At 41.8% G+C, this 25,550-nt stretch overlaps 1 protein-coding gene across 6 annotated transcripts in view; it reads right to left on the bottom strand.

Annotated features, from left to right (window-relative positions):
- LOC109473495 (kinesin-like protein KIF28P) overlaps nt 1–25,550 on the bottom strand; it is a 39,781-nt gene that overhangs the window by 10,045 nt on the left and 4,186 nt on the right. For 5 of the 6 annotated variants that reach the window (XM_019773364.1, XM_019773367.1, XM_019773368.1 and 2 more), the window contains exons 2-20: nt 25,480–25,518; nt 25,246–25,322; nt 23,895–23,911; nt 21,052–21,074; nt 18,811–18,935; nt 7,159–7,237; nt 6,867–6,930; nt 5,829–6,015; nt 5,417–5,569; nt 4,712–4,809; nt 4,103–4,200; nt 3,665–3,891; nt 3,043–3,063; nt 2,443–2,543; nt 1,953–2,158; nt 1,518–1,660; nt 1,063–1,206; nt 479–632; nt 54–141 (exon numbers count right to left, since the gene is read on the bottom strand). In XM_019773364.1, the coding sequence (XP_019628923.1) occupies nt 54–141; nt 479–632; nt 1,063–1,206; nt 1,518–1,660; nt 1,953–2,158; nt 2,443–2,543; nt 3,043–3,063; nt 3,665–3,891; nt 4,103–4,200; nt 4,712–4,809; nt 5,417–5,569; nt 5,829–6,015; nt 6,867–6,930; nt 7,159–7,237; nt 18,811–18,935; nt 21,052–21,074; nt 23,895–23,911; nt 25,246–25,322; nt 25,480–25,518 (2,044 nt within the window). The remainder of the gene's footprint in view (nt 1–53; nt 142–478; nt 633–1,062; nt 1,207–1,517; nt 1,661–1,952; nt 2,159–2,442; nt 2,544–3,042; nt 3,064–3,664; nt 3,892–4,102; nt 4,201–4,711; nt 4,810–5,416; nt 5,570–5,828; nt 6,016–6,866; nt 6,931–7,158; nt 7,238–18,810; nt 18,936–21,051; nt 21,075–23,894; nt 23,912–25,245; nt 25,323–25,479; nt 25,519–25,550) is intronic. The other variant, XM_019773366.1, reaches the window with a different exon arrangement.

Consider the following 25,550-nt stretch of genomic DNA (forward strand, 5'->3'; position numbering starts at 1 on the left):
ATTGTTGTTTGATTTCCCATTTTCTGTCAAAATAAACAAAGTAAACATCTCACCTGAATCATGTACCTCCTGTTCATGAACTTGCCCCTTTCCCACAACCAAGTGTTGCCATTCAGTAGATTCTTCATCTTCACCACCACTCTGAGAAAGCACCACACATAAAATTAATCTCACGCGCCTGGTGTATGATATTCCATATTCAGTTTTCTTATATAATTACATGGTACATATATTGCCAAGATGTATTGCCAAGATGTTTTTGGTAGTGTTTGTATGTGTGTATTTATGTACGTACAAATGCATACAGTTTAGCACAATAACTCAAGAAGCTATAGATGGATTGTCATCAAACTCAGTAGGTAGGTAGGTTGTGAAATGATGAGATTTTGGGTCCCCTGGTAGCTCGTTATGGTACTGCAGCAGAACTTTGATTTTCATGTTCCACTTTTGTGTTTTTATCTGCCCTGATCCCACTCACTTTGCGCCCTTCTTGCTGCCGTATCCCTCCATGGCTGCCCCGCTGATGAGGATGACCTCGAAGGTGCGATGTTTGTTCAGCTCCTCACTGATGGCGTTGACCTCTGACACCATGGGCAGCAGCTCCAGGATCTGCTCCTGGGCAATGATTTGTTCTGAAAAAAAAAAATTTTTGGAAATCTCTTCATACAAGTCTTGTAAAAAAAACTGTAGGGTTCTTAGTGGCAAAAGAGCAGATCTTGGCATATTGGAGACACCAAATTTGTCTGTGTCCTCATCATTATTTGGACACAGCATAAATGATTAGCCGAAAGGTCCGATGGGCATCACTCCACCGCACAGCGAAGGTACAGTAGTGTAAAGTGCCTTTCCCAAGGGCACAACATCGGGCATGTCAGGGGATCAAACCCGGCACCTCTTGGTTTCGAGCCAAAAGCTCTGACCATTACACACAATGCCACAGGAAGGAGTCTTGTAATGTCAAAGAAAGATGTCAAAGCAGTTGGCCATTCAATAAGTGTAATTTTAATTTCTATTCAAGTATTTCAAACTTAATCAGACATCCATTCTAACAGATCAACCTACCTTTGGTCATCCCAGCACTGGCAGTGTCAAAACCTTTGTGTTTTGCAATCTCCTTCTGGGCAAAGTCCCAGTCAATCTTACTGGGGGTGTTTTCTGGAGCCTTGGGATTCAGGGGGTTATGGAACACATACATGTGGTTGGAACCTGTGGGAAATAGAATTTTGCAAATCATCACAAAGAGGCAACAATACTTCAAATGCTGTATCTAAAGTACATTTTGTTCTGTTTTCAAAATACCATCATAAGCCATAAGCCATAGTCCTAATACTTCTTTCATAGGTCAGAGTCCATACCATAAGCCACAGGCTTATCTTAAGATGAAATATAGCAGGCAGTCAATGTCAATAATGAATTGGGAGTGTATCAGAATGTTCATTTCTGAACAGAACGCGAAGAAATCAATGTTATTGTAGTTATTCCTCCCTTGTTATCAGACATACAGAGATATGCCATACCAAAGAGAACTCTGTCCAGGTGCTGTAGAGTGGTTGGTCCTGTCAGGGGAACACCGTTGATCTTGGTCTTGGCTCCTTGCTCCCCTGGCTTGACAGTGGCCTCGTTGTTCTCAAAAGTGATGACTGCGTGTTGCTTGGAAATACTATGGAAGAACACGAATGTCAACAGTCAGGGTAATAATGCCAGCTACTTCTTTTAAGTTTTAGATGCTTAAACTTTGAGGTACGGTAAAAATCAGTTTGTGGGAAGTTTGAACTCCCAGTTTAAACAACAGTGTAATAATGCAATACAACACAGAACAACTACTCATGAAAAATTTTACATTATACATTACTTTGTAGTAACTGGGTAAAATAGCAGCATCAAACACTAGACTTTTGAATCTTCACTTTTGCTCCCTTAACAGTTGGAAGAAGGTTCAACAGAATACTAACCTCAGGCCAGTAAGTGGGATCATGGGTGGAGGGCTGGCGTCCTTTCTGCCGATGGTCATCTCTCCTGGCTCAATGAAGTGGAAGATGACCCCAGACAACATGGGGTCCTCATTCAGGTTGACCAGGTGGGGATCCTTGTTCTTCCTGTCCTGTGTGTTGGCCTGGGCAGCTCCCATCGCCTCCTGCTCTTCTCTGTTTCTCTTCAGCTGTGGACACAAAACCACTACGTTGTTACTAAATCTCACAACAAATTAGTTGACTACATGTAGGACAATATGAACCCTTAAGTTACAACTTATTTTGATATGCCACATACACACAAAACAACAATATTCAGCAGTATCTATTTGATGCACATGTACATTAGTCAAATAGAGCTAGAAGCATTTGGTGCCTTCAAAATACATTATATGTTTGTGTCAATAGTAAAATTTTAAAATTGACAGAGAAAAAAGACACAAAAATTTAAAAGATTATTGAGTGATCGAACCTTCTCCTCAAAGCTCTCATCCATGTCCTTCATCTGCTCCTGATTGGCCAGCAGCTGGGCTCGGATCTCCTCCTCCATCTCTTTACGCATTCTCTCAATCTCTGAATAGTCAAGCACATAGAATATTTGAAAACCTTTCTCTTTGGCACGATTTTGTGAATAGATACAAAAACAGGTCAAATGTACAGAAAGTCACATGGTTTTGCCTTTTCAATCAATCTATGTCTAATTAGTACATACAAAGACTGAGATTCAGATATGACATGATTTATTTCAACAATCCAGAAAGCAGCTATCCAACAATCACCCTTGTAACTTGAAAACTATGCAGTCTATTTGGTAAAAAAAAATCAATCAGAAAGATTGGAAACTTTAAGACATATATTCTTTGCAAAATAGTCTTCAACACTACATTGCTACCTGAGTAATGCTCACATTCACAACTGACAGTTGTTAAACACAGGCTATTCTACATGCAATGCAGAAGTATAGTGACAGATTAAGATGATGTGGACTTAACACATCACGCCACAGCAAACAGAAGGTAAAAGACAATTCAAACAAAAGTAATGCTCATGAAGGTGCAGAACAAAAACAAACCTTCTTTGCTGTATGTCCCATCTGTTGCAGAAAGTGCACATGCACATGCAAAGTGGTAACATGCAATGGACAAAGTACAGTGATGCATGAACATGTCATTAAACAGTGGTGCCATTAGGGTTAAAAGATGGGTGGGAGTGCACATATTATATAGGGGGGGAAAGACATATACTTATGAAAGAAAATAAATAAATGACTGAATGGGAACGTTAAAGAAGAAATGAATACATGGATGGATGGATGGATGGATGGATGGATGGAGAAGCACATTCTCTCATGAGTTACGTCTACTGTGAGTGATGGATAGATGCAGTAGAAAACGGAAAGGTTGCAATTTTTATATACAGCCAAGTAGAACTTTTTATGCTGATTGATCATGCACAGGTGTACTTATGCAATGGAAACAATGCAATGCAAAGGTTATCAAATTTTATGAATATGAAAAAAGTAAAATACTAGTAATAGTTTATGGTTTAACAGATAGCTATAATCATGTGGTCAGCATGATGTGTTATGAATGTTGATGAAAAGTAAAGCAGAATTTCATGATTATGACATTTGTTGCTAGCTTTGTCGTAACCATTGGTAAGACTTCTGGCTCAGTCAGAACCTGAAGACTAACCAGCAGGGTCCATGCCTGCCCCGCCCGCCACAGGCATCGCCCCTCCCATCTGCTTCTTCAGCTTCTCGTTCTCCTCCCGCAGTTCTCGGATCAGCTTGTCCAGCGGGTTCTCGTTCACCACAGCCTTGTTCTTGATCTTCTTGGCACGGTCGGCGTACCGCAGCGTGCTGAGGGTCTCGTCATAGTTGATGTCAGCCGGCGACAAGGCAGCAATCATGACAGTTTTACTGAAGACAGAAGGATCATCAAAGATTCAAAACATGAAATCATCACACTTACTTGTGATGTTTAAAGAGCATATGCATGTCCTCAAATGATATCACTCTATAAGGAATAGGTATTGGTAACGTTTCACCCACAGAATAATATGTAGAGAAATTCTCACAACCAGGAAATTAATTTGGCAACATAAATAAATGTATATAAAAACTGCCTAACCTGTTTCCTCCCAGGGCATTCTGCAGCAGTTTTGTGAGGACAGAGTCTCTGTAGGGAACCATGACCTTCTTCTTACCACCAGACAGATCAGCAAGTGCCTGAAACAGACATGGATAGTATAACATTCCTACTCTGTAGGCAATTTATCCAAAAAGAGATTTCTGCTTTAGAGAGGCTAAGCAATTTCAAAGCACAATTTAAAAAAAAATCTGCACTTCATTACAGCATAAAATAGTTGGAATTGAAGGCCATAACTTATGAACAACAAAGCAACCTACAATGTACACTGTCCTTGGTGCTGAAATACCAGATACATGATCCAGTATCTTTAATGTTTACCAGAAAGTTAAAACTATGTCTGCTTGCCAATGATACTTCTATGGTAGCAACCATGAAAAACAAGCATTAGCCAGTTTGGAAAGATTGTTTTTCTACAGATGCCCTTTCTAATTTACTTGCCATTTCAAAATTGCAATTCTTTTCCCCACCAATTTCAGGTATAATTATCTTGGGCCATTATGTGCAATTTTACCAGCCATCAGATAACAATCCCGGCACCCTGCAGTTCAGCTAGAAACAGGAAAGTCAGATTTTGAGTGACATGTTTACCGAGATGACATTGCCCAGGGCTGACAGGGACTTGTTGATGTTGGCTCCCTCCTTCAATCTGTCTCCGGTGGCTCCCGTACTGTCCGCACGCTCGCTACCTGAGGATAAACACATCAAACAACATCAAACTTGAGGAAATAGATGTCTTTGAGGTGGAACAGATAAAAGGCAACCTATATTCAAAGTGATTATCTGTATTGCATATCAAAAAGTGGCAGAGATGAAAGTAAATCATGGAATTGTAATAGCCTCTGCATGGATTTCATCTATGTTTCGCCCCCGCCTAAAGTGGGCTACATTTCCATTACCATATACGTATCAAAGGAACTTAGGATGTCATCACAGTCTATTTTAGCCTCAAATACCCTAGTCAGTTCCCACATGGGGATTTCTCTCCATCCAAACTTCTCTTCAGCCCAGGGGATTACTTCTGCAGACACAACCAATCATTCACCAGGTTTCCCTGTTCACGCTGCATACTATACACTATTTTTCCTGCAGGCTTTCAGGTAGATAAAATGTTTGACCAATGTACAATGTTACCCACATATCTACCTGATAACTATACATGTGATTACATTTTTCTTGGTGAAATGTTTGCACAAAAAGCATGTTATAAAGCTGTTGAATAGTGGCTGGCTGTACTACCTAGACCATTCACATCTAACTTTGACAGGATGAAAATAAGGAGGAAGGACTTTGCACCTGCTAAATCTACCAAGTTGATGACACTGCTCTTCTTGGTTTCTTCTCCAGCTTCATTCTTGGAGATCTGGTCGAAGGTGATGGTGACGACGGTGTGGGCTCGACTGCTGGTGGCATTCATGTTGGTGGAGGCCACTGTTCTGTTAGCAGTACCTGGGGGAGGTCAAATATGATGGTGTTAAATGAAATATATGTACTAGCTATTCAACTACAGTCTGAAAGTCACTCAGTAAAGAGCTAAAACATAAAGCAAATATTTGAATGAAATCTCATCTGTGTTGGTTTAAACTCTTAAACTATGGTGCAAATAGTAGTTTTGCATGGGTATAAATTTACCTCTCATGACTATGTTTATACCAAAAGGGTCTTTTATTTACAACAATTTTTTCAAACACAAAGTAATCATATTCACCTTCTTGGGTTCTCTTGTCAATCTCAGCGTAGCTCCCCACAGCCACCTTCTTGAGCCCCACGACGTAGAACAGTCCCAGTTTGGGGTTCTGTCGCACCTGCAGACCACCTTTGGGATTGTCTTTACTGAGGAGGTCACGGACCTGCTCATTGTAGATCTCCAACATGGAGAAAGTAACTTCATATTTCTGAAAAAAATACAAAAATATTTCTCAATACATGCATAAATATGGACAAATTTGCCATTCTGTATTTCTGTGCACCTTTATTCAATTGTTTTGAATTTTCTTCTGTCATCATACCATATATTTCATGCCTTGTTAGCATTTAATATGTACATGTATATGCAAGGGTTAGATATCATGATGCATTACTTCACAAGCTGTAGGTGGAGTTTGAAATAGGTCATTCCTGCATACATGTAAATGACTCATGGCTTCCCTTTCATACTACAGCTAGGTTCTTGGAAACTACCATAATTTATAACTGTCAGGTCAGTTCAAATGGTACCAGGGGGTGCAACGGAGACCAAAAATAGATGATTCAATGTAGTACAATCATGAATATGTAATGTTACAACGTATCAAAAGAAAATAAATTACACTGTAGTTCACCATGTCCTGTGCACTGTTACTCTCACTTTCTCTCTTTCACTTTCACTGTTACCATGATGGATTCAAAAATTATGTAAAGAACAAACTATTGTTTATGAGACTAAGGCAGGCCCATATTCTGGTTCTATACATCTAGTCCACTACCATTTTTTTCTATATGTTGAATCATGCTGATATATGTTGCAGTCTTGAAGACCATGGTCATGCAAATCAACATAGTCTACAAAAGCCTTTGCAGAGACAGGAGCAGGGTCAATGACCTGTGAGGTCTCTTGTCTCCTCTGATATAAGATAGATCTACATCCCGAGGGAGAATTCTACCCATCTGACAGCGACATAAAGAAGTGGACATACCAAGTTCTCTCTAATGGACTGTCCCACAATACCCATTATCACAGGGATTAATTTTACCAAGCGAATCTTACCGTGGCTTTGTCGCCAGCCTCAATAGCCTTGAACAGCTCATCACAAGTGATAGGCACAATTCCTCTGAAAAAAACAGCAGAAAATACATTGTTGGAGTTAACAAACATAACATTAATGCATGATGATATGGAAAGATTCATAAAAGTAAATTGTAACTGAGTATCCAGTTGCCAAATACAGAAATGAAAGATTGTTTTTTCATCAATCTGGCTTAAATGATGCTGTTCTGATTTGCTTTCATCTGAGCAAGATTCTATTGATGTTATAGATACATGCTCCAAGCAAACTTACTTGTTGTTGCCATACCCCACCATGGAGTATGATTTTCCTGATCCAGTCTGTCCATAGGCAAACAGTGAACAGTTAAAACCTGAAATGGGGCACAAATATTTTTGTTATTCCACAAGAGGTGTACTCATGAAGTACTATACAAATATACAAAAAAACAAACAACAAGATTGAAATGTGGCCCAATATTGACTAATAGAATATCATTAGCATTCCTTTGGAATATATTTCTGCCAACTTCGATGATTAGCTAGACTGCACCTGGAGAGTGCAAACATGGAATTGCAGCAATTGGCTCGCTATGTGACTTGTAGTCTCTGATGTGAGAAAAGACTGAAGCTTGAAAAGAAATCACTACAGAGATTTTTATGATCTTCTTCAATTCTTAGAAGAAAATTAACCAGTGACCACCTTCTGTGACTTATAATATTAATAATATTCATTATGAAAAAGGCTGACTAAGCCATCATAATTTGTCTAGATAAAAGCAAATATTACTCTCAACTTTAGATTAGCCTGATTAAATCCAGTGCTCCTAGGGGCCCTACCGACTGATTGGCCCCCTAGTGAACCAATTCTCGGCTTTCACGTGACGTCACGGGGCTTGCGTAATACAGGCGGCCGCCATTTTGGTGTACCTCGCTGTAGTGCTATGCAGTGTCAAGACATTGGTACCGAAGCCATACAAGTAGTTAACAGCCACACGATAATTTTGCAGTCTTTGATGGTTGACAGATGACAAGGATTTCAATGAAATTGTCCATTTTTGAGAGGATAGGAAGTCAAAGGATACGATGACTAAGGATATAGGACGACAAAACTTGCGTATGTGGTAGCGTATGTGTGAACCAACTTCAAAGACTAACGTTACTAGTCCTACACAGTCCTACAGTGGACAGGATCCGTATGTTGGTCACTCTAGTCTAATTTTTTTCTCAATAAATAAATTAAGAGAGAGAGGGAGGGTCTGGGAAGTGTGTTTTGGACAGTTCTCTGCGCGGGTCACCCGTGTGTCTGATTCCTTCCCGCGACAACTTGTGACTCGCGTAGCCGAATCGTAAACAACAATTTCGAGAGGAGCGGACGGGTTATCCCCAATCAAATTATGGTAAGCCTAAGTTTCACCTTTTCTTGGTAATGTAAATCCTTGTTTTACTATCGGTTGCTGTTACAAAATTATGGGTTCTGTGTGTAATAATGCAAAATGCCAGTTTTTATTCATGCCCGCGGGCGGCTTTGTTTGTTCAAATTGTTGTGTACTTTCATCTAGCCCCTTCGGTTTCGCCGCTGACAAACTGGAGTTCATGAATATTTTTTCAAGCACCAAAAGTACTAGCATGTCTCTGTTGGAACCCCATTAGAATTTCACATGACGGCTTGTCATCCCTGTCGACAGAAATTTTGTTGGCCGCCTCGAGTTTGCGGGAGTAAATCATCGGCGTTGGGAGGGGAGCCTCCGGGCATAATTTGTTTACGTACCCTTAGTTGTAGTTTTGCCGTAAAAAAAGTTTTTTGGGTAACCTCTCACAACCTATGCATGAATTAGCTTGTGAACATTCACATTAGAATATTAGGATATCATGATAAGCCGAATTTTAACCCAATTTTTAGTGCTAAGATCGGTAATTTTGTTGGGCTGTCAGGGTGAACTCGGAGTTTTAGCACTTAGGCTCAAATTGAGTCAGACTGCCACGTGTACTACAGTATCAAAATAAATTCACTTGCACCGTGTAAACTTTTGTTTAGTCGATGTTTAATGGAAATTCCTGGGTGCCATTTCTGCATGTACAGGAACATTTCTGACCTCGGTGTAGGGAAGATCACGTACGCGATATCCAGCAGCATTGTGTGGCGTCGGGCGGCTTTTGGCGTCAGAAGCCCCGCCCGGTCAAGCCGCCAGACCCGGCTGTTCCTCGGCCCGCTTGATGCGTTCTCTCGCCCTTTCGGCCCTCGCCTCTCCTTCTGTTCTTTGCTTTCGTCCCAATCTCTGTACTTCTTTCTTCCAAGGTTTTTTTAGTAGGGACCCAGGCAACATTGTGTCGGACCCAGGCGGGTGAAGCTTGCCCAGAGTCTGTGGCGATAGTAACTCGCCACAATCTCGGGATATTTCTGTGGCCGTATCCCCGCGGCTGATCGCAAAAATCCACAATCTGCGATGTTTTTCGGTCAGTTTTTCCTGGGCCTTTCCTTGATTTGTAATCACCTTGGCACACATTGAAAAGATACACTGTGTTTACCACTTTTTTGACCCGCAACCAGCTACAAAACAATGAACCATGTATATAGCGCGTAGGCTACGCGGGGTTGTAGGTACACCAAAATGGCGGATAACACCCGTCGCTAAGGTCGGGTCACGTGACTGAAACCCAAGAATTACATTAGCCCCTAGTGGGGAGAGAACGCGTAACACAGGCTACATTTAGAATGGCACACTCAGTTCAATGAAGCAAACTCAGCCACTAACTTTGATATCAAAAATGGGCCAAAAATATCTCTGACTGTGATGCTAGCTATATACAGACTTCTTATAAGCTATTTTTCATCAGTGCTTTAAATATTAGTAATAGTAGACCACAAAGTCCTCCTTCAAACATAATGCTTCCGTTATGCACTTCAATTAGAGAGAAATGTTACATGTAACATAATGAACGTTATGAGATATGATATCATAAAAGAGAGTAATCAACATACCCTGACATGATCATTTATTTTACAAGCAATAAGTGAACAGTTAGTAGCTTATTTGGCACAGCTTGATCTTGTATAGCAGACAGGTGCAATTATAGTTTAAGACCCCATAGGGCTAATCTATGGCTTGTAAATTAGAATTTACTGGCCAATAAATAGACATTTTCTAGATCTGCTCAATTACTAGTATATGAAAAAATGGAATTCTAAGCACCCCTAATTTCTCACTGATGTGGTATGGCCTAAACATGCGTGATACAACTTCTGCTTGACAACAATAATCAGACATGCATGACAGAACCTTTGACCAATTATGACCTCAGGGGAACAAAAAACAAAATTATTAAGATCAAAAAGATGAATGTTACAAAGACTTACATGCTATTTACCCTCTGCTACAATACAATAGAGGTACTTTTACACTGTGTCAAGATTACAGGTAAGCCATGACAAGGGGAGTGACCCTGGAAGAAGTTTAAGGTTAACACTACAGTAGGTACTGTAGGACATGTATGTACACAGTGGTACAATACACATCTTAAAGGTGACATTTACAAAATCATTAGTGTCATAAGATCAATATTGGGAAGTGAGGGAAATGTTATCTTTAATGTTATGCCCTGGCAAAGGCCGTAAAGTTGACCTTTGGGTCGACACTATTGTTCCCGTGTTTGTCAGGTGCATAGTGCTGTTGCGGCAAGCATGTCAACTGTGGTTAGACTGACACAGCAAATCGCTCAGGTGAAACTTCAAACAGACCCCCTAGGCCTTGTTGCCAAGGCAACCAGGTAAACATACACAGAGACCATGCCAGGTTGTGGGGTCAATCTCCCAGTACTACGCTTTCATGCGTGACACTTCCTTCTCTATCCCCACGCATACCTTATCTTCTCTACACTATCAAATTATACCCTGTAACTTTGGGGGGCCTTTTTATGCTGTCAGCTTTTCCCAGCCAAATTTAGTAGAATTACTAGAAGTGGTTACATGTAACTGCAACAAGAATAAGTTTATATTCTGAGAAATGTAAGGAAACATAATATTAACTACATACATCATTATTACATGTATTAATAATATTATCTATTGTTGTAAAATATACTTTAGCTCTTAATTTTTCTTGTAAACTTACTGTTGGGAAAGCATCCTATTGTTATAAATATCCTATTACAAGTGTAATTTTCATACATGAATATAGGACTAATATCCTAAGGCTTAAGGCTAGAGGTGATAAATACTTAAAGTAAGTAGCTACGCATTTCTTTAATCCAAACAAAGATCACTTCACAATAGTGTCCATGGAAACATCTACAGACTGTTTTGGCCCTGGTTCCAACTACACAATCCCGACCTGCTGCTGACAAAAGAAGCAACCTGTAGGGCACTTTTCCAGGTTTCATGATAGGACAGGGACACAAATGAAGGAAGGAAGACATTTTCCTAACAGTCAGACTGTCCAAATCCCCTGTCACTGTTAAACACACGGTCCCTACTCATTTGGAAAATTTTGAAACTTACAAGTAATTGCTATGATCATGCTAAACATTAAAAGATTATGACTTCCGAGGTCGTTTTTACAATAGCTTTAAAAATAGATAGCTAGACAGATAGATAGAGGTACAGCTTCCCCTGTCGTCAGTGGTAGAAGAGTACAAGGTTGCCAAGTGCAGAACAGTTCTCCTGTACAGTGATTCGCAGGACCAGAAAGTCAGGGAGGCAGGAGTAACAACCAGGGCAGGCAGAAAGTTCAAGGCCAACGAGCTCGTCGCACAAGCCAAGAGTATGCTGTTGATAAGGGACATAATTGGTGCCACAAACAGCGGGAGACAGGGACTTGGGTCTTCACATTTCCAACAGTGGGGGAAGGCTAGCAAGAAAGAGAGAAGGGCGATGGTTCAGACTGAAGTAAGACAGCTGGAGGAGGAGGGGCGCAGAGCCAAGGCAGTGGCGTTATCCGTCCCAGGGGGCATGGACGAGATGGAACCTACCTAGTAGGAAGCTGACTTGGGCCGATGTGTGGAAGCTGGAGCCCTTCAGAATCTCCTTCTTGCTCAGGTCTGTTTATGACACTCTTCCCTCTCCGGCTAACTTATGCAGGTGGAACCTGAGGGAGGACCCAGCATGCAAACTGTGCGGTGAGAGGGGCACGATGGCCCACATCCTTTCTGGTTGCAAGGTTGCCCTAGCCCAAGGGCGCTACAGATGGCGCCATGACAAGGTGTTAGCAGTGATAGCAGAACTTCTTGAGCAGCAGAGGAGGAAGAAGCGCCAGGATAGGCCCAGACCAGATCTAGCAATGACCTTCGTGAGAGAGGGAGAAGTGAAACCGGCAGCAGGAAGAAGGGGTAACAGCATCTTGCAGAGAGCGAAGTCATGGGAGCTGAGGGTGGACTTAGGTAGGAGAATGCACTTCCCCCAGGTTGTTCAAACGAACTTGCGTCCTGATGCTGTCCTGTCATCTGAAGACGGGAAGAAGATCGTCATGATCGAGTTGACTGTTCTCTGGGAGGAAGGTTGTGAGGAAGCCAACGAGAGGAAAAGAGCAAAGTACCAAGACCTGCTGCAGCAGTGTAGGGACAAAGGTTGGCAGTCTTGGCTGTTCCCAGTTGAAGTAGGGTGTAGGGGTTTCCCAGCACAGTCGGTGTGGAAGATGCTGTCAGCTGTAGGAATAACAGGAAGAGACAAGAAGGTAGCAGTGCGCAAGATGGGCGAAGCAGCAGAAAGGGCGTCATGCTGGCTTCGGTGTAGGAGAGAAACAACAAGCTGGAAACCGGGAGGAGCGGACGAGCAGTGACTTGGCCAACACTGCTGGGCCCGGCAGCCTGAGGGTGTAACGGAGTAGGGCCCGAAACATCCGGTGACAGCTGTTCCGTCTGAAGACATCCAGCTCCTCTAAGTGACAGCACTCCTCTAACCAAGGTAAGAGGAGTTTCAAAGCATCTCGATGTATTTCCAAACCGTTAACGTCTGGGCAACCAGTGACTTCCAGGAAAGATTGGATGGCGACCGGGGAAGATCGGTGACGCTGGAGAGACAGCTGACCACCAGGAAAGTCTGGCCGGTGTGCATAGGGTTAGTACCCCTCATGCACAGTTCTCGCAAGAAGAGCGAGAACGACCACCTTTACTGCAGTACGACTTACAGAGCAATACCCCCAGAGTCACCCGAGAGGGGGGGAGGATGAGGGACTCGTCGGAACGGATGAAACGTTGACAACCCGGAAAGGAATACGGACAACGAGACGGATGATGCAGACAACGTTAACAGGGGAGGTTACCGTGTCGGTGGCCACATGCCACTGTGGAAAGATTTGCAAGAACAGTAAAGGGCTAAAGATCCATCAAGCTAAAACCAAATGTGGGCAAGGGGTGCTGCAGACGCAGCGCGCAGGGGTAGAACCTGGTGAGACGCAGGAGGACTCTAGGCAGGAGGCACCCCACAGTACTGGAGACCCCCAAGCACCTGAGTCACCCCAAGCCCACAGGAGGCCCTCACCGCAGAGAAGGACAGTAACTGAAAGCCAGCAGCCCAGAAGCCGTGAGTCAGTTAGCAGAGCAGAGAGACAAGCCCATCCAGTTAAAGACAGGATAAAGTGGCCTAAGATGAGCGATACGAAAGCATGGGAGCATCTAGATGCGGACCTCAACCAAGTATTAGAAGCATCTCTAGCTGGAGCCGTAGAGCGTAAAGTCGAGTCCCTAACCGCAATAACGTACAACCTAGCTAGGGAGCGGTTTGGGGTGGAGGAAAAGAAGAAGAAGAGTCAGCAAACTACCAAGCAGCCCAACAGAAGGGAAAGAGAAATTCGGCAGTTAAGGAGAGAAATCAAGGCACTAAACAAGAAGTACAAGGCAGGGCCGGCCAGCGAAAAGGAAGGTATCAAGCAGTTAACGTGCCAACTGAGAGAGCGGTTATGTAGATTGAGAAGGGCTGAGAATGTCAGGAAGCAGAGAAAGCAGAGAGCAAACAAGAGAGCCCAGTTCGTCAGAGATCCGTTCCGGTTCACAAAGTCATTGTTGGGAGAAGCGAAGTCAGGTAGACTAGCCAGCGGCAGAGAAGAAGTAGAAGAGTTTCTGAGAGAGGCACACAATGACGAGTTGAGGCACGAAGCTCTAGAGGAAAATTCGAGAATCAAGTCGGTGCCAGTACCAACCAAACCTCTGGATACAAGTGAACCAACGTGGAAGGAAGTTCAAGATGTGGTTAGGAAAGCTAGAGCAGGGTCAGCTCCTGGCCCCAGCGGGATCCCTTACAAGGTCTACAAGAAGTGCCCTTTGCTCCTGCGCAGATTGTGGAGGCTTCTACGACGAATATGGGGGAAGGGAGTCATTCCAACAAGCTGGAAGAGAGCAGAGGGGTGCTTCATCCCGAAGGAAGTAGACTCCTCCGTCATCAACCAGTTCACAATTTCGCTCCTGTGCGTTGAATGCAAGATTTACTTTTCTGTTCTGGCTAGAAGACTTGTGACCTACATAACTGAGAACCAGTACATAGACACGTCTGTGCAGAAGGGAGGAATCCCGGGTTTCTCCGGTTGTCTGGAACATACGGGTGTGCTAACCCAGGTGATAAGAGAAGCCAAAGCAAACAAGTCGGACTTGACAGTGGTATGGCTGGACCTGGCTAATGCGTATGGTTCTATCCCTCACGGCCTTATCCAGGTGGCGCTGGACCACTACCATGTCCCAGCAAGCGTCAAGGGCATGGTCACCAGCTACTTTGGAGGGATCCAGCTTCGCTTTAGAACAGCTGACTTCACAACGCAGTGGCAGAACCTGGAGAAGGGGATTGTGACAGGATGTACTATCTCGCCAATTCTCTTCATCATGGGAATGAATCTACTGATAGATGCGGCAGCTACCAAAGCAAAGGGCCCCAGGATGAACTCTGGTTCAAGGCAGCCACCAATAAGGGGGTTCATGGATGACATCACTCTTACTACTGTCACCCATGTAGAGGCAAGATGGATGTTAGCAGAGCTAGACTATATGGCAACGTGGGCAAGAATGAGGTTCAAGCCGAAGAAGTCAAGGTGTATGATAATCAAGAAGGGGAAGGTAACCAGCAGGTTCAAGTTAGAAGTACAAGGAGAACCCATTCCATCCATAGTGGGAAACCCGATCAAGTGCTTAGGGAGGTGGTTTGACGATTCACTAACAGACAGACACAACGTTGATTGCACCGTGCAGCAGACCGAGGAGTGGTTGAGAAGGATTGAGAAATCGGGTCTTCCGGGGAAGTTCAAGGCTTGGTTGTATCAGCACGGGTTGCTGCCGAGACTGATGTGGTTGCTCACGGTGTATGAATTACCGTTGTCCAGGGTAGCTGAGATCGAGAGGAAAGTCAACAAACACCTCAGGAAGTGGTTGGGCATACCCCCGAGCTTCACCGCGGTAGGCCTGTACACGAAGTCAGGACAGTTACAGCTTCCCCTGTCGTCAGTGGTAGAAGAGTACAAGGTTGCCAAGTGCAGAACAGTTCTCCTGTACAGTGATTCGCAGGACCAGAAAGTCAGGGAGGCAGGAGTAACAACCAGGGCAGGCAGAAAGTTCAAGGCCAACGAGCTCGTCGCACAAGCCAAGAGTATGCTGTTGATAAGGGACATAATTGGTGCCACAAACAGCGGGAGACAGGGACTTGGGTCTTCACATTTCCAACAGTGGGGGAAGGCTAGCAAGAAAGAGAGAAGGGCGATGGTTCAGACTGAAGTAAGACAGCTGGAGGAGGAGGGGCGCAGAGCCAAGGCAGTGGCGTTATCGTCCCAGGGGGCATGGACGAGATGGAACCTACCTAGTAGGAAGCTGACTTGGGCCGATGTGTGGAAGCTGGAGCCCTTCAGAATCTCCTTCTTGCTCAGGTCTGTTTATGACACTCTTCCCTCTCCGGCTAACTTATGCAGGTGGAACCTGAGGGAGGACCCAGCATGCAAACTGTGCGGTGAGAGGGGCACGATGGCCCACATCCTTTCTGGTTGCAAGGTTGCCCTCGCCCAAGGGCGCTACAGATGGCGCCATGACAAGGTGTTAGCAGTGATAGCAGAACTTCTTGAGCAGCAGAGGAGGAAGAAGCGCCAGGATAGGCCCAGACCAGATCTAGCAATGACCTTCGTGAGAGAGGGAGAAGTGAAACCGGCAGCAGGAAGAAGGGATAACAGCATCTTGCAGAGAGCGAAGTCATGGGAGCTGAGGGTGGACTTAGGTAGGAGAATGCACTTCCCCCAGGTTGTTCAAACGAACTTGCGTCCTGATGCTGTCCTGTCATCTGAAGACGGGAAGAAGATCGTCATGATCGAGTTGACTGTTCCCTGGGAGGAAGGTTGTGAGGAAGCCAACGAGAGGAAAAGAGCAAAGTACCAAGACCTGCTGCAGCAGTGTAGGGACAAAGGTTGGCAGGCTTGGCTTTTCCCAGTTGAAGTAGGGTGTAGGGGTTTCCCAGCACAGTCGGTGTGGAAGATGCTGTCAGCTGTAGGAATAACAGGAAGAGACAAGAAGGTAGCAGTGCGCAAGATGGGCGAAGCAGCAGAAAGGGCGTCATGCTGGCTTTGGTGTAGGAGAGAAACAACAAGCTGGAAACCGGGAGGAGCGGACGAGCAGTGACTTGGCCAACACTGCTGGGCCCGGCAGCCTGAGGGTGTAACGGAGTAGGGCCCGAAACATCCGGTGACAGCTGTTCCGTCTGAAGACATCCAGCTCCTCTAAGTGACAGCACTCCTCTAACCAAGGTAAGAGGAGTTTCAAAGCATCTCGATGTATTTCCAAACCGCTAGATCTAAAACCCATTACAAAAGAAAGTGTTCACACCCAGCTCAGGTGTCTACTAAAAATAAGATCAGGCAACATTCTATTTCTGTAAAGGGTATCAGCTGGATTGTCAATAGCTTGGTAATTCTCAAGTGTTCTAATTTGTAGAAATAAACCATTGTTATTTTCATCCACAAAACATCAAAGAAGTCATCTTGCTTTGATAGGTGATGATTCTTGACAGCAATTACCCACATCAACAACTTTCTGCACAAGCACACTTCCTCATGTCATTTCATTTTTGTTCCCATCGATTTTCTTGTGCAAGTCTTGTCCTTGCAATGATCAAAGTACAAATGGTTTATATTTCCATTTCCACGAATATCTTTGCCTTAGGTCCCTGTTAATGCAATTATGATTATGGAAAGAAGGACTTAGCATAATAATATAACTATTCTATTTCAAAGGTTATAAGGCATATTTAGGTATGCTGGCATACTAACAGTTGAATAATTTTGTAGGAGCCTAACTAGCCACACAAAGGTTGCTGCAGCATCACGACACAACCTGCATTTGCTACATAGACTGCTTTTGTCCTGCACTCACGAACTTCTGTCCTCATATTTCACATCAAAGTGTGCGGGGGTGGGGTGATTTTCTCTGGTGTTCAAAGTGCTGGGGAGTTGAAATGCTGCTGGCAGAGAACACTATCACCTATGGGTCTATGTTTAAATCCAGGCAAAAATGCACTTGCACCCTATCTACAGAATCCAGGCACTGACTACCAGTCATTAAGGGTCTAGGAATGTCATGATATACTGTTATATATGTTAACCTCCCATGGAAATGTTTACTCTGAAGTCTGATGGCATTTCATACTTGTGGAAACTAGAAAATGTATATGATTCACTTGATGCTTAACACTGTTAACTAGTCTCCTCTCCTTTGCCATTACAAAGTCATAGTCTATAATTATTATAACTTGCTCTTGTACTAAATATATAGCTCAGCTATGATTAGATACATATCTTACTTTTGAAAAATGCATTCAGACCTCTTTTTCTTAGACATCAAGTTTAACAGAATTGTAAGTGTTACGATGTCAGTACTACTTTGTAGATTGATGGTACGTGTACAGTATAAGTATTATAGTCATTTGACAAATGATCAAATGCACTGAGACATCTTCAGTAAATGTTGCAAGGAGAAAAGGCATTCAGTATGAAAAATTTGCTGTTACATAATAGCAACAGCAACATAACAGCAGGTTCCAAAAAGATTGAAATCTTCATTACCATTGAAAAACATTTACTGCTATGATAATAGATTTACCTTTTAGAATTTCACCGCTATCAAATCTCCATAGCACCGCATATGTCCCAGCTACATAGAGTCTTCAAAACCACCTTACAAAAGGTTTTTCACTTTCTGACCAGTATGACTGAAATGAAGATCACTATGACTGATGATGTTGTGCTGAGTACATGCATTATGACACACAGTTAAAAGGAAGTGGAGTTACCATGAAATCCCCAGCAAACCATCACGGAATCATACGGAAGCCTTCACTTCCTCTTCACAGAAAGCAAACTGTTGAATACCTTTAGCTGAGAGGTTACTAAATACAGGTTTGCTGCCCTTGGAATTTTGGCCAGCTCACAATGTCAAGGGTAAATTTTCATGAATCTTTATCAAGGAGTACACAGGGGCCAAGGGGAAGAGAAGGTGATGTGTTTGAGGTCCTATCCGGATTCTGAGATTGAATCAAGGGTTCTTAACTATGTGATATAGCTAAATACCAAACCCAGGTAACTAAGTAGGGTAGGCTATCATATTCAGTCAGCTAGCAAATGGAGGTTTTATGCATTGACCTGTTACTAACTAAAGTTGTCATTTGGAACCAGGACTGGACAGAACTAGTCTTCACCAAACTAACAACGTGGGCTGAAAAACAGGAAAATTTCACCAGACAGGGAGAATAATTTGCCAGGGGAGTTTGGCCACCATAGAGTTCATTTGGCCACGCTGAAATTTCCGAGGGGAAATGTTACCCTTATCGGCACCCACTCACCTGGCCAATTATCGACCCTATTTTTGTTGAATTCTAGTCCATAACCCCTTGGGAAGGCCCGTAAAGGCTAGGATAGAATTGTACATCAAAGGAGGCAGGCTCTCTCTGAGTGCTTTTTTTTCTAGTCTTGTAGTACAACCATGACTTATGACTTACCTTTAAAAGCATTATCCAATACTCCTTGTCCCAGGTCCTCAAATACTCTTCTCTGAGAGGAGTACTTTGACCCTGGCTGGGCCTCCAGATACCCATCGTCTTTTTCATTGTATCCATCATGAGACCTGTAAAAGCAGAACATGTTTTATGAGTATTGTTTCTGGACAGATAGGGAAGGATAATGGAGTGCATTTGTATAAAAAGTTGGGCACAATGTTTTTTCTTGGGTCAACGGCCGGGGGTGCTTCTATTTCAGTCTCTAAAACTTTTGTGCAGAATTTCATGACCACAGCTCTACTGGACAGGTGGAACTGTGTATGCTGCATTCATATATTATACACGCCATACAAAGGATGGCGTAGACTAAACACTATTGAACTGTCTACATTGTTATGGTACAAACTACAGGTGCACAAAAGTATGATGCCTAAACACACTGATCTCAACTTTGTACAACTTCTGTGGCTTTCTAGCACAAACAATATTATCAAAGCCTTTAAAACTCTCTCTCTGTGTCAGTCAGTCTTGAATTTTTAGACTTTGAACTTATAAACTGTGTAAATCTAGATGGTACTGTACTCAGTGACACTAAGAATCCTTTACAAATCAGATTTAAAACTAACAATGTAAAAAGAACATGCAGTGTGCACATCCCAGCATTTCTACGATAACATCCAACCACGTAGGCAACCTCAAACTTGCTCCAGGCTAGGTAACCCAATGAGACAACATGTACATGTAATTACATGGAACACGTTATATTGTTTTCAAGATATCTTAGATAGTATCTTTAGACTGCTGGTTTTCTTATTGCAATTGGGTTGAACGCAATGTCAAAGTGCTTCTACAAATTACGGTACTCACATTCTCCATGTCAAATTTGTATTACATTATGACTGTATATCAACATTCTCAAAAGAGGAAAATCATGGAAGCTATTTCTACTTTCCTGCACTGGACCAGACAATTACATTCTGTATGTCAAATATACCACAGAGTTTCCGACAATCTGTATGTATGTATGTACCAAATACTCAGTTCAGACAACATAAACTGAAGAATCAGGGAGCAATAATATTGATCTTTACAGTCTATAACCAGTAATTGTGTAGAGATAAGCAGCAAACAGTTCAGCCCTTGTCTCAGAACTTAGCTCAAAGTAATGAGTTGCATAAAAAATCTGTAATCAATTTGCTTGTCAGATAGAAATGAGAAAATAACTTGATAGTAATAGAATGTCTCCAACTTCTGTGCATAGATTACGATCTTGTATGCTAAAACTATGGTGATTTAAACTCCCTTCTTTTATGTTTCCTTACCAACATTGGTGATCAAGATAGTCATGTTATTGTTGCTAGGTAGACTCCTAGTGATCAACCATCTAAAATGTCTTATCTTTAACATAATACGTCATCATCCATGTGGAATTAAGTATCTTAATGAGATTAACGCGCGTTATATGCCACCAGAATGAGATTCAAAGGGTAAACTTCTGTCCCTACAATGTATGTATTGATGTATTGACAACTTATAAGACTTTATACCTGATGGCCTAGGTGATAATATTGAATCAGGTGGTTCTCATAACTGATAATATCGACTTATATCATGTGAATGCAATAAAAATCATTATCTGTACTGTACTTTACCCCCAAAATATGGCATGAATAAACATTTCTAGATTTGCCGGCTCTAAATTTCACTTATGACAGCAAGAATATTCACAAAGCAAACATTGCCATTGTCAAATATTTGTGATTGACATGTGCAACAAAAAGTGCTCCCTAAATTGTTATTTCTTTGAAATGAATTCAATTAGTGTTTTGACAATCTCCAAACAATTTTTCCCTGCCATTCTTGGGCTCAAGAAAAGGAGGTCTTTTGTCATTTTGACATGACTGTATGGCATGACCCCATTACGCTTGATACAATACCAGAAAAAAACGATGTAAATATTTTATGAGCTCAAATGACGTATAATTCTATAGGTTTGGAAGGGTAAGTCATGCAAAAAAACTTATCACTATTATATGTCTGACATAACTGGGTGAAAATTACAAAGGCCTGGCCACAGTCTAACCTACTTCTGTCTATTGTATTCTGGAAAGCAACAAGTATATTATGTATTACAGTTCTGGTAACATTATAAAAAGTCAGTAGCATAGTATGTTCTTAAGGAATATAATTTTTTCTACAATTTTATAACTCATAATTAAATAGGTTATGGCAATATGTACTTACCAATATGAGAAGTCAAATGTGAACTGAAAAGGGACAGAAAAAAATATGTTAATACTTAATATACATATATGTTGTACATTACATTACAACACAATTGCACCAATGTAGTCTTGTAAAATTTAATAGATACCAAAAACTGAGTTAAAGATACTTAGTATCATTTGTATTCTGTATTGTTAGGATTGCATAATAATGATTGCATGTTCCTAAACTTTAAAAAAAAACCCACGAAATATATATATAGCAAAGAAATTCTAGTCTATATGTACAATCTGACAACCTGCCAATTTGTTGGGTTCTCTATGCATGTGTGTTCTGAATTGTCACGAACTTCCTTTCTGTTACTTTTTACCAGCCACACTTCTTACAACTTGGTTTGAGGTTGACGAAATTAAAATTCTAAATGTTTTCTTGTTGGAGACACCAAAATTGATTTTGTAGAGGACATATAATAAAATCCGATGTCAATGTAGGCTGTCAAAAAGGACCTTTGCTATTTGCATAACACTTTACACAGGGACCGCGTTCCTAACAACAAAAGAAAACATGGCTAAGGAGAATGCCACTAAGTTGTAAGATGACGCTGGGGCTTTTGTTCCACCATTTGGACCTCACCCCTGTTTGGTGGTGCCAATTAAAATGTCTGAGGAAGGGTTACTGTTCAGTAGTTATGGGGGTTCCATGGCGTATTCAACTGGCCAGGATGTTTCTACAACAAACAGAAATACTGTAGACAAAATGTCTGGTGTAATTTACTTGAATGATGAAAGAGCATTTCTTCTGTCTACACTTCAGACATTGTTGTCACCTTTCACTCACTTTCAACTGATAACCAGAGTGAAAGACATTTTTTGTCCTTCCAAAGCCATGATTGTGATTTCGATTGAGCAGGTGAATGGAATTAGATTGCACTCATAATTATTGATCACAGATGTTTTTGATCAAAACATATAAAAACAGACAACTTTGAATGAAAGTTCTGCATTGTTCAAATATTAGCAACTAGGTACATTTTCCTGCTGTTTTACCACAATTTCCTGGTCATGTATACTAATCTAAAAAGTTGTGTAAATCTACATCGTCAGAGCAGAGTTTATTTCACAGCCACTGATTATGTAGAACAACCAGTGCGTGGACAGTCTAAGCAGATTTTCAGGTTCCTGCCACTTAGCTTCAGCGCTGTTTCCATAACAAAGATATACAACAGGTGAGGCAAACAGGGGTGGGGTCAGCAATTGTCATCTCAACAGGTGGGTGGCACCGCTCACCCAACACACCAAACCCTCACACATGAAAATCCTCTCCCAGTTATTCTTCAAAGATTGTCAGTTTAACAAGTCTTGTCTCTGGTCAGTGTCGTCCCTGACCTTCTCCCAAACCATGCATAGACATGAGATTCCGTTTACAGGGGACGGAATTTGGGGCAAGTAATGTTTTACTGCTCGTAAATTTCTCTGGTCTCCTAGGATACTGTACTCCATTTACAAGCAGGTTTTGCTGCACTCATTCTTATGTAATGAGAAGAGTGACCTGCTTTCTGGAAAACATTCTTCCTATGAGAGAAACATTGTTGTTGAACAGGCCAACAGAGTTCTCAATAGAACTTGGAAGACTTGCCTCTTAGAATGTCCTTACAAACTTTTGCATATGCTAATTATGTGTAATTTCAGTTCTCTTCCAAATGAATGAAACATTGGGTACTGGTATGCTACTCTCTTACAATTACATCAGACATAATGACATTAACTGTACAGTCACGACTACCACTTGAATTATTTGCCTTGGCTTATCAGCTAACAAATTTGGAAATCATATACAGTCGTACTTTGTGTATACTAGTGTGGTGTACAACAATAAGGCAGTTGTCTATATTCTATAAATCAAATGCCAGAAAATTCCAGATTATATTATTGTTTGACCATCGCAATGATCCTGATTTGTTGCCTTTAATCTTCAGTAATTACGTCAGTGTAACACTGTTTCTTGTTAAGTGCCCCCAGGTAAAACTGTACAGGTGAAATCCAACCAGTGATTTATGTTAAGGGCACTGACCTAGAGAACGCTACATGAAAGGTAACACCACTACCCATCAGGTGCTACCCGATGAAATTTCAATTTCCTGCTCAAGTGAGCGCATTTCCTGGGAAGCTTCATTGTTGTAAGCTGCAAAGTCATTCCAGTTCAAAAAGCAATCGTCAAACACCAGTATAGTAGCACTTTTTTACATAATGATTCATATCTGAGTCACCAATGCTCCAAAACTGGGCTAAGTACAAATCGCATTTTCCAGGCAAAATTCCTTCCAGTGCCCACGCCAATGATGATACAATACCAGTTAAAAGTAACAACGACCCTGGACACATTTACTTGAAGGACAAATTTAAGTTCAATTGTTATTTCCTTAACAACTACATAGGCCTATGTTATAAAATCACATTTACTTCAAATTACATCTTAAAAGACGCCAGGAATATGTTTCCGACTTCTTCCTTCCGTATTGCAGTTCTTCATTCCTTCTAAAGGTTTTCCTAATTGTTAAACCCCCACCCCCGCACTTTATAAAAGGACCAAGGAGGTTAGACTCTTTCTCAAGGAAAGTTTGGCACAGTATTCTACACTCTAAATGTACAGCACTTGACAGATTGCCTTTTCATTCAAAATGTCTTTGAAGTTCAAGTTAAATTCTACAACAGTGACAAAGATCAATATCTAAGCCTGTACAAGTAGGCCCGACTACGGAGGCAAAGTACAATCAACAAACGACTGAATTCAATTACAGTGTTGCACAAGTTTAAGGTCAATTTTCTTGTGCTCAATAAAACTTCAAAGGAACTGACATATACCTTTTTGGGTTCTTCATCTGTTGGTGCAAGACACATGCAAAAGAAAAGTGATTAGATTAGAACAATGGAAGAACATTTGGCTCATTGCAATTCAAAACTGTTAATGTTTACAATTACATCCTAGCTTGGCACTGAAACAAAGAAATGGAAATGTGACACTACTACAGTTCAGAGAGGCAGTGAAGCAGGAAAACAATAACGAAGATGTGATAATGGCAGTAACCATTTGAAAAGGAAATTCATCCTCTAATAACAAATTCAAAGCCATTTGCAGTGCCAAGAACACACTCCATTTTCCTCTCTTTTATAGAAATGTTTAAAGCATGTCTGGTACGTGCAAAACAAGTGACAGTGAAAGAAAGAAGAAAAAAAACTTTTTCAGACTGTTGTTCAGAACTGTCTGCTGGCATTCTTCAGCATTTTTAAGATCTCTCCAGTTTCTTTAAAGAGTGTTCAATAGATTCATTGAAGCATGTGCAGTGCACACAAAGACGGTGGAAGCACTACGCTCCCTTGCAACATGTTTCCATGGGCTCTGATCGTTTATTAGGGATGATTGCAGTGGAGGTCAGAGCTATCTATTCATCTTTTGGTTTCAAGTGCTTTTTGGACATAAAAGGCATTGAGTAACAACAAAGCTAAACATTAAGTAAATTACTAAAATACTAATATAATATGAAATAAATATTTGAAGAATGGTACATTCTGTTAACATTACATACAGAAGATAACTTGGAGCATAAAAATCATCCTTTCGTTTTATGCGATGAGCAGCTACTAAAACAAAGTGTCTCTGGCCAAATACTTTTATGTGGTGGCTGTGGCCACCAGGATGGTATGTGGCCGGAAGGACATAAAAATGATAAATAGGAAGCAAACTAGGCTACTCAAACAGTCCAAACAGATCCAGCCAAAGAGAGATGGAAATAGCTGTGATGAGTTTGATTGCTCAAGTCATCCTTGTTACAAGAAAGAAGCCTTTTGGGTGAATAATTTTTGTAAGAAAACTTGGATTATATGCAAACTGGAGAGAATCAAGTTTTTGGTGTTATTTTTGTCACTTGTGAACAACAGTAAACATGCTTTGCCACAATGAAGTGTAGTTACGCATGCTGTGGGGAAGAAACGTTCAAGGACCCTTGAATTAAACATCGTGAAAACAAGGGCGGTGCCATTTGATTACCGTGTCTAGTGGAGATATCCTGTACACCTGTACAACTCAAGTCAACTTAAAACCTCTTGAACTAATAACCTCACCGCTTGGTCTTACCACAGGGGCCTCTGAAAACGATAAGAAAACTGTGGTTTTTGAGACAAACTTGTGCGGGTACCTGTCCCGCGGGACACTTACTCGGTGTTTCGGGGTTTTGGATGGTTGTCATCGCCCCGTTCATGTCAATAATCAACTTGGCACCTCTGTCCTTCTCCCTACAGACAACAGACACCATAAAACGTTAAAAACATTCCCTAGAAACGCACCACGAAACTCAAAAGAACTGGATACCAACGGAGGAATGTGAATGAATGTCGGTAACACCCGCCAGGTACGACGAGAGAAACCAGGAAGCGCGGAGAACGGACTCACCTTTGGTTGAAGGGACGACATCGGACAGCCACCTTCACCCTGCAGACGACAAAAAACACAGATACTGTCAG

Source organism: Branchiostoma belcheri, unplaced genomic scaffold, assembly GCF_001625305.1.
Source record: "Branchiostoma belcheri isolate BF01 breed outbred unplaced genomic scaffold, Haploidv18h27 scaffold3, whole genome shotgun sequence".
Lineage (NCBI taxonomy): Eukaryota > Metazoa > Chordata > Leptocardii > Amphioxiformes > Branchiostomatidae > Branchiostoma > Branchiostoma belcheri.